The sequence below is a fragment of the Macaca fascicularis genome, chromosome 10 (genome assembly GCF_037993035.2).
Source record: "Macaca fascicularis isolate 582-1 chromosome 10, T2T-MFA8v1.1".
NCBI classification, from domain to species: Eukaryota; Metazoa; Chordata; class Mammalia; order Primates; family Cercopithecidae; genus Macaca; species Macaca fascicularis.
The window spans coordinates 50,419,565-50,431,955 of NC_088384.1; the positions used below are offsets into that span (position 1 = coordinate 50,419,565).

The 12,391-nt window shown below is 38.8% G+C and overlaps 1 protein-coding gene across 1 annotated transcript; it reads left to right on the forward strand.

Annotated features, from left to right (window-relative positions):
• The first annotated feature begins 1,460 nt into the window (after positions 1–1,460).
• On the forward strand, positions 1,461–12,010 carry LOC102119236 (putative ankyrin repeat domain-containing protein 20A5). The gene is made up of 2 exons (XM_005595197.2): positions 1,461–1,654; positions 11,944–12,010. Exons 1-2 carry the CDS (start codon positions 1,461–1,463, stop codon positions 12,008–12,010), a joined length of 261 nt encoding a protein of 86 aa, XP_005595254.2.
• The last annotated feature ends 381 nt before the right edge of the window (positions 12,011–12,391 follow it).

Here is a 12,391-nt window from a genome sequence, read left to right on the forward strand (position 1 = left end):
ATATATATATATAATATAGTTAATATTTTTCAAATAATCTGTTTTATTTTGTTATGTTTCTTCCTGAAACACAGGCAGTTTTAATTTTTAGTTTGCTAAATCAACCTTCAGTATGTCTGCTTATGAGGTCATTCTTAAGAAGGCCTTTGTCAACATAAAATGTACCTGCAAAATAAGAATTTGTGTTTCCTCTGGTACCTTACTCACTTGCATATGTAAAAATTTCAACCTGTATTCCATCAGGAACTCATGTTTGTGACATAAAATTTCATTAATTTTCTTCAAATATCAGCCTTTTTTTCATTAATAACTCATCCTTTCCTACTTCATCAATCCTTACTTCTAGCCTTACATAATTTCAGGGTTTCTGGGTTTCCTACTCTGCTCCATGCATTTGTCTTTTCAGCTGTCAGTAAATGATTAATTGTAGACATTAATAGCACATGTTGCTATCTAGAGGAGCAAGTGTTTTTCACTCCATTATGAGATTTTTTTAAATGCCATCACAATAGTGAAAGACAGCAGGTGTCACAGAAAAATGTTAAAACCTTGATAATTTCATTCGGTCTATGTAAAATTGATAAATACAGGAAGAACTCACATTTTGAGAAAAATGTGCCTTCCCATTCAAGAACACAGAACCCACCTCCCAATTCCAAGTAAAGAACCTACCTACGCAGGTGGATACGGATGTAAAACGGTCAGTTTTCTCTGAGAACGTTTCGCCTACTGAAAATAACTCATGCTATTTTTGATAGGGGAATGAGTTTTCTCATTAGGCACCTCCTATAATGTATATAAACCATGTTTTAAAGGTGTTCGTTAAAAATAAAACACCCTAGATGCTTAACTTTGTAAGTTAAATCACTCAACTTCACCTGCTCCAGCCAGAGAATTATGAGTGATGGAAAACAGCTGAAGGTCCTTTTTGCTCTGCTGCTCAGAGAGTGCACAGTGCACTCCAAGCTCCAGTCCAAGGGGTGGCACAGAAGCCGGGCCTGGGGACCCCCTCCCACCCCGGGGTTGAGCCTCCACTGCCTGTGCTGCTTGTCCATGGCATCCACATCTCTACTCTTGCATGCTAGGCAGCGCTCCACCTGCTGGCATGCTCAGCCTGCAAGCGACTTCCAGAAGTGGTGCAGACACGTGCTCTTTGGCTTTGCTAGGCTCACTTGGTCTGAAAGGTTGGAGGCTGTGAGTGTCACTGCTGAAGGATGTGGTGGACCAGGCTGGATCGTGGATTTTGGAGTAGATCACAGAATTGCATTCGCAGATTGGAGCTTGGATCACGGATTTGGGGTTGGATCAAGTACTTGTGGTTGGATAGGGGATTTGGAGCTGGGCTGGTGGGGATCGAGGGGGGGTGGTGGTGGTGAAAATGTGACAGGTGGTGAAAATGTGACAGGGAACTGCCCCCACTTAAGAGCCGGTGGTTGGGGGTCTGAGAAGAGCTCACCACCATGAAGTCGTTTGGCTTCGGGAGCTGCAGAGGCCAGACGGTCCTGAGCTCCATAGGCCACATCTACACGGGTTCCAGGTACCGAATCTGGGACGCCGAACTGCAGAAGATCCAGAGGGCGGCTGTCAAGTGTGATGCCGGGGAAGTGGAGCGCTGCCTGGTGTGCTGGAGTGGAGACCAAGACAAGCAGCACAGGTAGCGGGGGCTCAGTCCCAGGGTAGGAGGGGGTCCCCAGGCCCGGCTTCCCTGCAGCCCCTGGGACTGGACCTTGGAGGGTGCCATGCACTCTACGAGCTGTGGAGCCAAACGGGCCCTCAGCTGTTTTCCATCCCTCACAATTCTCTGGCTGGAGCAGATGGAGAATTTGAGTGATGTAATTTACAAAGTTAAGCATATACTGTGCCATGCACGTCCCTGTGAAGAGACCACCAAACAGGCTTTGTGTGAGCAATAAAACTTTTTAATCACCTGGATGCAGGCAAGCTGAATTCGAAAAGAGAGTCAGCGAAGGGAGATAACTGTGGGGCCGTTTTATAGGAATTGGGTAGGTAAAGGAAAATTCCAGTCAAAGGGAAGTTCTTCTCTGGTGGGCAGGAGTGGGAGTCACGAGGTGCTCAGTTGGGGAGCTTTTTGAGCCAAGATGAGCAAGGCACAAGATAATGTCATCCCTTAAGGCAAGGACTGGCCATTTTCACTTCTTTTGTGGTGGAATGTCATCAGTTAAGGTGGGGCAGAGCATTTTCACTTCTTTTGTGATTCTTCAGTTACTTCAGGCCATCTGGGGGTATACCTGTAAGTCACAAGGGATGCGGACGTGCAAGTCACAGGCATATATGCGCAAGTCACAGGGGATGCAATAGCTTAGCTTGGGCTCAGATGCCTGACATTTCTGCCTTCTTATATTGATAAGAAAAATAAAACAAAATAGTGTTGAATTGCTGGGGTGGCAAAAATTTTGGGGGGCAATACGGAGAGAGATTTGGCGACTTTTCTCAGGACTGCTTCAAGTGGGATTAGGGGCAGCATGGGAACCTAGAATGGGAGAGATTAAGCTGAAGGGAGATCTTGTGGTAAGAGGCGATATTGTGGGGTTGTTAGAAGGAGCATTTGTCGCATAGAATGATTGGTGATGGCCTGGATGCTGTTTTGTATGAATTGAAAAACTGAACAGAAGACACAAGGTCTGTATAAGAGACCTGGTTAATCAAAAAAGGCTAGTTAAAAAATATGTATCAATTGCATGTGTATATATGTATATACAAAAGTAAATTAATTTTTTAAAATTTAACTTCTTTAGTTTGAAATTCAGATTTATTTAAGAAGGTAGTTGTAGCTAATTAATAATCTCAAACACTATTGTCTGAGAAAATTCATTTATTTAAATATAATTGCTAAAACCATATATTTTCACAAAAATAAGAAAAAAGATTTTTAAGTTAGTCTGTTGTATGTTTCCTCTATAGTCACATTACAACAAATTGAACTTTTTATACAAATGGATCTTCTATTTCATTTTTATAATAAATGGTTTATATTCAGTAAACAAATAATCACAGTTGACCCATGAATAATGTGGGGTGAGGGACTCTAATCCCTCCCAAAGTGCCGAGATTATAGGCATGAGCCACCGTGCCCAGCTGTGAATATGTTTGTTAAATCAATAACTTTAGTTCTTAGAGCAGTTTTAGGTTCACAGCAAAATTGAGAGGAAGGTACAGAGATTTCTCATATGTTCCATGCCTCCCACAAATGCATAGCCTACCCCATTATTAGTATTTTCCACCAGAGTGGTACATTTGGCACAACTGATGAACCTACATCAACACATTATAATCACTTAAAATTTATAGTTTACATCAGGCTTCACTCTTGATGCTGTACATTCTGTGAATTTGGACAAATGTATAATGATATGTATCTATTATTGTAATGTTATTGACAGAACAGTTTCACTACCCTAAAAATTCTCTAAAATATGCGTGTTCACCTCTCACTTTCTACCTGGCAGCACCTGGCAACCATTGATCTTTACTCTGTCTTCTTAATTTTACTTTTTTCAGAAGAGTCATATACTTGGAATAATACAGTGGATATCTTTTAGAATAGTTATATATAAAAAGAGCTCCACCATAATTGAATGTAGTCATTTGAGATGTTCTTTTTCCTTTTGTTTTTCTTTTGCTTCTTTATCATTGTAAAGAATGATATATGCTGTTGATGTATGCTTTACATACTTAGAAAACATGATTGTATAGGTATTTGCCACATAATGGAAAGGATTGAGGAAAAGGACACTGTGTAGTACCACACAGCCCAAACTGGGGCTTCTTGTTCCGTGATATGGGTTATGACAGACTCTCTAGCAATGAAAGGGAACAAGTTCAAGGGATTGTATTTTATAAAACTGGAATCACAAAGTCTTTCTTACTTACCTTCGGTTAGAAATAAGAGCAGATGGTGAATGCTATAGGTATATAGATAGGTTCCTCACTGATCCTCTTCCTTTGCGCGATAAGTTTGACAACAGTCTATTATATTGATATGACTCACCTACAACTAGATTCTGTCATGAGGGATGGCAAGAGAGTTTTGCTTTATGTAAGGTGAAAAAGAATTATTTCCCTTACTAGGGAGAAGGGCAAGCATTGGAACTTTCTGGTAGTAAAAGGGCTTTGATATAGCTTTCTTTCTATATATTTTTCGCATCATATAGTATTGCCTGGCAGCCTGTCACACCTCCCCAGTGTTTCTTAAGCTTCTTTCTGAATGTGAGTTGTGGTTCATAGTGGATAAGCTCTTAAAAGAGTGATATTTTCAGTGGTTTTTCTGTGGGAGGTAAAATGGCAGGTGAATTTGGGCCTTGTTGTATGGAGGGCAGAGCAAATAGCTACCACTAAGTAAACCACCCAGCACCTTCCCCAAAGAGTAGTAGCCAGAGTAACACATTGATCTCTTTGGAGCTCTTTTCCACTGGCGGCTGGAAAGTCTTTGCAAGGATTCTTGTTTCTGATCTGCTTCCTATGTTTTGCGGACTTCTGGTGAAAGGGTGTTTTCTCCTAAACTGAACAGTTTGAACTGAAGAGCTAGAGAGGCTATGTTGTCTTATTAAAATATAAGTGCAGTAGTTCCCCCTTAACCATGGGAAATACATTCCAAGACCCCCATTGGATGCATGGAACCACGAATAGTACTGAATTATAAACTGTTTTTTCCTATACATACATATCTAGGATAAAGTTTAATTTCTAAATTAAATTAAATCTGATGTTATCTGCAGATAGAGTGGAGAATTGAATTGTGTCATCAGCAGACATGATTGCTTGCTTGTTGGTGGGGAAAAACTCTCCACACATTTGGCCACAGAAGCCTTCTTTGTTGATGATTGTTATTGTGGTGTGACAGCAGAGAAAACCATATCAAGTATGTCTTTCTGCACATATAGTGGATAAGGGATACTACTGTATCCTCTGTTTTAACTGCCCTTCATATTTTGTTCCAGAAATCATGCTCTTTGACACTGTTGACTCTTCACACCTGTTCTGCTAACAATAAAATTTTTACTCAATCTCATAGGGTTTGGCTAGGATGATTTGTATACTTCAGTTCACTTGAAGATACCAAAGTTTAATATTTTTATTATTCTTTGTATTTAATAATGCAAAGTTCTTGTTGCATTAATTACCTACCAATAAGTATAATCAATGTTAATTCTAATAACGTCCCAGGCATGCTCACAAAGGAATTCTTTGTAACAAAGCATCAGTCTTATGCATAAAAAACAAAACAAAACAAAAACAACAATAACAACAACAAAAACTGGATCTAAAGCATACACACAGGTGTGCACAAGTTTTTTTATTAAGGTAGAGTCTTGTTTTGTTTCCCAAGCTGGTATCAAAGTTCTGGGTTCCTCAAGTGATCCTCCTGCCTCAGCCTCCTGAGTAGTTTGGATTACAGGCATGCATCTCTGTGCATTCTTATGCTTTTAATAATCTATACATTTATTATTAATTTAAAATGCATTTTGCCTTTTTCTTTAATAGATTTTGGAAGTTCTGATTAATCTGGAGTCAGGTAGGATTTTATAGATTTAAAAAATTATGTTAACCAAGTAAATATAGATGCAAGAAACTAACATCTGTTGAGTGTTGCATTCTGGGCTCGACATCCTATTATGTCCTATGCATTTATCATCTCATAAGGCCATCACAACATCTGTGTTCCTATAACCTACCATTTATTAAATAAACAACTATGGATTTGAGCAGTGGATTAATAGGCTTTTGATCCTATTCTTAACAAGGTAGCTGACCCACGTTGATTGTCAGCCTGCCTGCCTTCCAAGTCCCTTCCCTTGCTGCTCAGCATAAATTGATAGACATCTGTGCAGCACTTGGATCATGGTATAGGTCTGAATCAGATTAATTAGATTCATTAATTTAATTAATGTCTAAATTAATGAGAGTTTAAATACCTTCAACACTCATTTAATGTTATCATTAGAATGTGGTTAGTCCAAGAGTCTGTCATAATAAATTTGACAATTTCAGTGGTAACCAGTATCTTCTTTTTGCCATCAAAGCCTTGAGGACAGATCTTACTTAGCTTTCGCCATGGGACAGTAAGTTTTACAAAAGCAAGTTTAGGCAAGTCTTAGAAATTATTTGATTTCCCAATTTTGTTTTTCATTTAGGCTAGTATTTCTGCTTACTTCCATAATACTTTTTGTAGTCTTGTTTCTTTATCCATGAATTTTCTATAGTCTTGTCTTGATTTTTTAAAACGTTCTTCTCTGCTTTTTTTTTGGTGTTTCTTTATTTCTATTCTTTTTTCAAATTCTGCTGGCTTTGTATTCCCAGAATCCAAAGCACATAGAATTACAGAATTTTAAGGAATCTTAGAATGAATTAAAATACCTTCTAGTATTGTCACATGTGGTTGAACATTCTGGTCAAGTGATTCTTTACATAGAGAACTTGAGTCTCAAAAAGATAAGGATTTTTTTCTTAGATATAGGAATTGGCAGAAATGAGATTTGTGCTCATTTTAAAGCCCAATACTTTTCCTTCTTTTTATATCCTATTGACTTGTGTTTTAGTAATACAAACGGGAGTGAGTCTCATGCACCCAATGTCTAAAATGTGTGTAGAATTAACTAGTGAACCCAAGGAAAGTGGGTAAGAATGGAATAAGCAGGGGAAGGCCAAGTTTGAAGAGAAACAATTATCAATCGATAAATTATAAAGATGATGGACACACAAGATGTTGGGAATTATCTACAAAGGCACATTAAAATAGAAGGTTCAAGGGAGCTGTAAAAAAATTTGCTGCTTTTTTTTTCTTATCAAGGACTGACAAATGAAGATTTTTACTGAAAGATGCTAAAACATTTTGAGACACTGGGAGTAGTGTCTATAGCAGAGAGAAATGTGATATCATCTACTTCCATCCTGACTTACAGAGCATGGCTTAGAGCCCCTGGAATACTAAGGGGCTGGAGATTGCTGAACTACATAGATCTGTGGCCCAGGACAAGTGGTCTCCTCACCTCTGCCTCTTTTCCCAATTCACTGATGTCCTTCCCTTGTTGATGTAGCCTAGGTCAGGGGCATGATTGGCTTGAAATCAGTCATGGAGTTCAGTTGGGTAGTTGGTAGTATGTCTATGCTGGGGGCAGGAGATGGAGAGTCCAGTTAGCTTGTTTTTCAGGAGCAGGGATATAGCGGGCTCCTACACTTGGTCATTTGAGGCCATCCTTTCAGGAATCTGTGCATTCATAGACTGAAGATTTGAAGGTTGGAGACTTCTGTGGAGCCTTGCAGAAGTGGAATCTGGATATGGGAGCCCATAGGAAGGAAGAAAGATATTTAGATAGTAGTTAGAGAAATAGAGGCACAACTACCAGGACTCTATTTTTTTCAGCAGTCTCTGTCCTTGTGTACCTGAGTGCCTATGAAAATTTTTAAGGGCTTGCTAGTTTATATGGACCTGAATAAGGTAAGGACCTATAGAGTAAAAACAATGGGATTTTATAATTGTTAGAATTTTAATCTTTCTGGGAAAAGCATTCTCAATAAGAATATACACCTTTGTTTTTTGACTTTTGGGCATTTAGCTTTCATACATTTCAAAATTGCAGGGGTTTCCCTCTACTGATTTAGGGAAAAGGAAAGCAATAGGACCTTCCTAAGTTTTTTCCATGCTGAGGAATCAAGATTGACATTTTGAAGTAAAGCAGATTAGTCTTTTAACCAGAGATAGATCATGGACAAGAGACAGTGGATCTCTCTACCTTGTTTTAGGTCATCGGTTTTCTTCCAGATTACGTAACAAAATTTATGTCATCCATTAATTGAATTTAAAGTTCAGCTTCAGGACAGATAATTTGTGAGGGTAAATTACTGTCACTATTTGTTGTAGAGCTCAAGGTCAGTTTTCATTGAATATTTTATAGATTTAGACAGGTGGAGGCAGAAGTAGGTAACTAAAATCTTTTACAGCAGAGGACATATTTTAATTATATCAAGAATCATTATTTAATATATAGGTCACTGACCTTTCCCCAGATTATGTTTTCCTTTTTTGAGGGGAAAGCTGGATATAAACTGGCAGTTAAAAAAAAATGTAAACAAATCAACTTGCTCATTTTTTTTTTTTTTTTTTGAGATGGAGTCGCTCTGTCGCCCGGGCTGGAGTGCAGTGGCAGGATCTCAGCTCACTGCAAGCTACGCCCGCCGGGTTTACGCCATTCTCCTGCCTCAGCCTCCCGAGTAGCTGGGACTACAGGCGCCCGCCGCCTCGCCCGGCTAGTTTTTTGTATTTTTTAGTAGAGACGGGGTTTCACCGTGTTCGCCAGGATGGTCTCGATCTCCTGACCTAGTGATCCACCCGTCTCGGCCTCCCAAAGTGCTGGGATTACAGGCTTGAGCCACCGCGCCCGGCCAACTTGCTCATTTTTATTGTATATTTTTGCTTTCCAGAATTTTCCATGAACTGTGTGTGGGTTCATTGCCTACATCAGATGACAAAGACTTGAGTGTTGCTACTAAGATAAAGTGGTCTCTTGTAAAATTAATTTTCTCACTCTGAATCTAGTTTTGCATAGTATTTACTTTTAAAACTTAGCAGTGGTATACCTATCATAGTTTTATGATGGTAATGGAAAGTTGGTCAGAGAAAATCATACATGGGGCTAGTTGATTCAAAAAATTTGTTTAACTTTGGTAACTAACAAAGATTGGTAAGTACTGTGACAGGGTGTGAGCTGAAAAAAACGAACTGGAAAATAAGTAGTGACAGGAGAATCACATTAGGAAATGCTTTCTCCAATAGACGAAACATGAAATTTGGTTAAGGTTTATTTGGATAAATACTAACACTTTGACTTTTAAATCATACGAGGGTAACTATCATATATATGCTTGTATAAATCTTCATGGGATCAAATTATTTGCAGTAATCATGGAATCCACCAGTACCTTTTAGTTGCCAAACGTTGAGCACATAGTCTATAGATTTTTTTTTTCCCCTTGGAAACTTATAATTTTGGTATCACACAGTTTTTAGGAGGGATTGTTTCTCTTCTTATATTATTGGTTCTGTAGCGAGACTAAAATAATATTAAAAATTGTAGAAAAATCATTGAGTGTGGTGGTGTAGACCTGTGGTCCCTGCTACTTTAGAGTTTGAGGCAAGAAGATTGCTTGAGCCCAAGAGTTTCAGAAAAACCTGGACAACATAAAAATACTGTATCTGACTTAAAAATGTAAATTGTGAAAATGTAGAAATTTAAATTTATGCTTTCAAAATTTGTATCGTAAAGGGATTTTTGTGTGTTTTATAAGTTGTCCATGAGGGTTTCTATAAAACTCTTCATCTAATTGAATAACGTGTATTTTGCTGCAAATAAACATTTCTCAAAGCAGAGACTCTTAATACCAATATGTTAAGACTTTAACATCATAATTTTGTCATTGCATTTATCTAAACTATTTACTTGCTCAGGCCCAGTGGTTCATGCCTGTAATCCCAGCACTGTGGGAGGCCGAGGTGGGGCATAACTTGAGGTCAGGAGATCGATATCAGCCTGGCCAGCATGGTGAAATCTTGCCTCTAAAAGCAGAAAAAACACATAAATTATCTGGGCATGATGGCACATGCTTGTATTCCCAGCTGCTCAGGAGGCCGAGGTGGGAGAATCACTTGAACCCAGGAGGCTGAAGTTGCAGTGAGCCAAGATCGCATGATTGCACTCCAGTCAGGGTGACAGGACAAGACTACATCTTACAAAATAAAATAACCACTCAAACTCCTTATATCACATTCTAAAATTTTGAGTTTCAGAAATTTTTATATTTAGTTGTTTAAAGAATCATTGGAAGCTCCTGCATACCATGAGGTACTGGAGGTCAGTCAACATATTAGTGTGTATCCTGGAGTACCTAGAATACAGTCTTCCATGTAAGAAGTATTTTAATTGTTGTTTTTTGAGACTGTGATTCACTTTGTAACTGAGGCTGGAGTGCAGTGGTGAGATCTTGGCTCAATCCCATCTCCATTTTCTGGGCTCAGGTGATCCTCACACCTCAGCCATCCAAGTAGTTGGGACCATAGACCTGTGTCACCGTGCTCAGCTGATTTTTGTAGTTTTTGTAGAGATTGGGTTTTGTCTTGTTGCCCAGGCTGGTCTTGAACTGTTTGGCTCAAGTGTTCTGCCTGCCTCAGCCTCTCAAAGTGCTGGAGTTACAGGCATGAGACATTCAGCCTTAATAGTTGTTTAATCTGAATAAATAAACAAGTGAATTTTTATATAATGGAATGTTTCAAGTCATATACCTCAAGTATCTCACGATTAAATATTTAAAATATTGCTTAGATTCGTTTTATTTTTTAATATTGAAGGATGTATAAATTTTAAGGTGTTATATTGAGAAACTATGCCATTCATTAAAAGGAAATAAACTAGAAATAAGTCATCAGGCCAGGCGCTGTGGCTTAAGCCTGTAATCCCAGCAATTTGGGAGGCCAAGACTGGTGGATCACGAGGTCAGGAGATCGAGACCATCCTGGTTAACATGGTGAAACCCCATCTCTACTAAAAAATACAAAAAAAACTAGCCAGTCGAGATGGCGGACGCCTGTAGTCCCGGCTACTCGGGAGGCTGAGGCAGGAGAATGGCATAAACCTGGGACACAAAGCTTGCAGTGAGCTGAGATCCGGCCACTGCCATCCAGCCTGGGTGACAGAGAGAGATTCTGTCTCAAAAAAAAAAAAAAAAGAAATAGGTCATCAGTAGAAAAGAGGATTACAATGTATTTTCTAGTATCATTCAACTGGAATCATAACATTGTTATTGCAGATTCACATTTCTTATACTTTTTATTAGCTCCCACTCACGTTCTATGAAATATACCTTTTCAAGCCATAAATTACTCTTTAGAATTCTGGTGACCAATTATTTTTCTAGGTGGAAAGTAGTAAGTTCCAGGTTTCTCTCTCTGTCACAATAATATTATTTCAGGTAGTGGTAGATGACCATATCTAAGTAATTAAATGTCCTATAGTAATAATCTCTATCACAGAAGTACTTACAAAATCTAATTGCAGCATAAATATTAATTAGTATTATTAGAGATATGAAAGACTAAAATGCTCTGTTAGAGATCTATCTCTCCATGTACTTTATTGTACTTCATGTGGTTTCCTTTCTTTCTTGGCTTAAGCTCGTATTTCATTGAGCAATTAGGCTTGTTTTTTGTTTGTATTTCACTTTGTTCTCATATTTTAAATTGAAATTTTTGTGGAGTCAGGGTGTTGCTCTGTTGCCCAGGCTGGAGTACAGTGGCATGATCGTGGCTCACCACAGTCCCCACCTCTAAAGCTCAAGTGATTCTCCCACATCAGCTTCCCGAGCAGCTGGGATACGGCACACACCATCAGGCGTGACTCCTTTTTGTGTTTCTGTGTAGTGATGTGTTCTCATTATGTTGCCCAGGCTGGTCTCAAATTCCTGAACTCAAGCAATCTACCCACCTTGGTTTGGCAAAGGGCTGTGATTACAGGTGTGAGCCACCATGCCTGGGCAACATTGAGGTTTATTTAAAGGAATTGATGAGGGCTGAGTATGGTGTTGCACACTGGTTATCTCAACATTTTGGGAGGCAGAAGTAGAAGGTTTCCTTGAGCCTAGGAGTTTGAGACCAGCCTGGGCAATATAATGAGGCTTTGTCTCTACAAAAATAACAATAAAACATTAGCCTGGCATGACGATATGCACCTGTAGTTCCAGCTATTCAGGAAGTTGAGGTAGGAATATTGCTTGAAGTCAGGATGTTGAGACTGTAGTGAGCCGTAATCATGCCACTACATTCATCCCTGGTTTTACAGAGTGAGACCCAGTTTCATAAAAAGAGATTCATAAGAATCTCTTGATGCAACTCATTATAATTTTTAAAATGGAAACTCATTCTTGATATTACCTCAGCAGCATGTCCCCAAGAAAGTGTCAGAGCCTTTACCTGGACCTTCCCATGAAAAAGAAAACAGAATAGTCAATGGAAAAGGAGCAGGTGAGAACCGTATTTTATTTAAAAATCACTTGATGGAATGTTTCTTTTAAAATATGGGTACTAACATAGTCTAATAGCTAAGTAAAATGTCCTGTTAACTGTATAATAAGTAAAGGAGAAGTCAAATGGTGATAAGTTGTGTCTCTAACCAAGGGTCAGCAGTTGATTCTATTGGGAGTACCACTAAAGGAGCTGAGTTATGAGTTCTATTTTAAGATAGTCTAAGACCTGAACCAAATCAGGAAAGAGAAAAGAGGAAATGAATAAAAGAAAGTAAGAATAAGGAGGGTGGAGTGTACATGGAATAAATTTTTAAAAAATATGTTGGTGCATGTAATGGAGGGTAGTAAAGTGAAATTATTT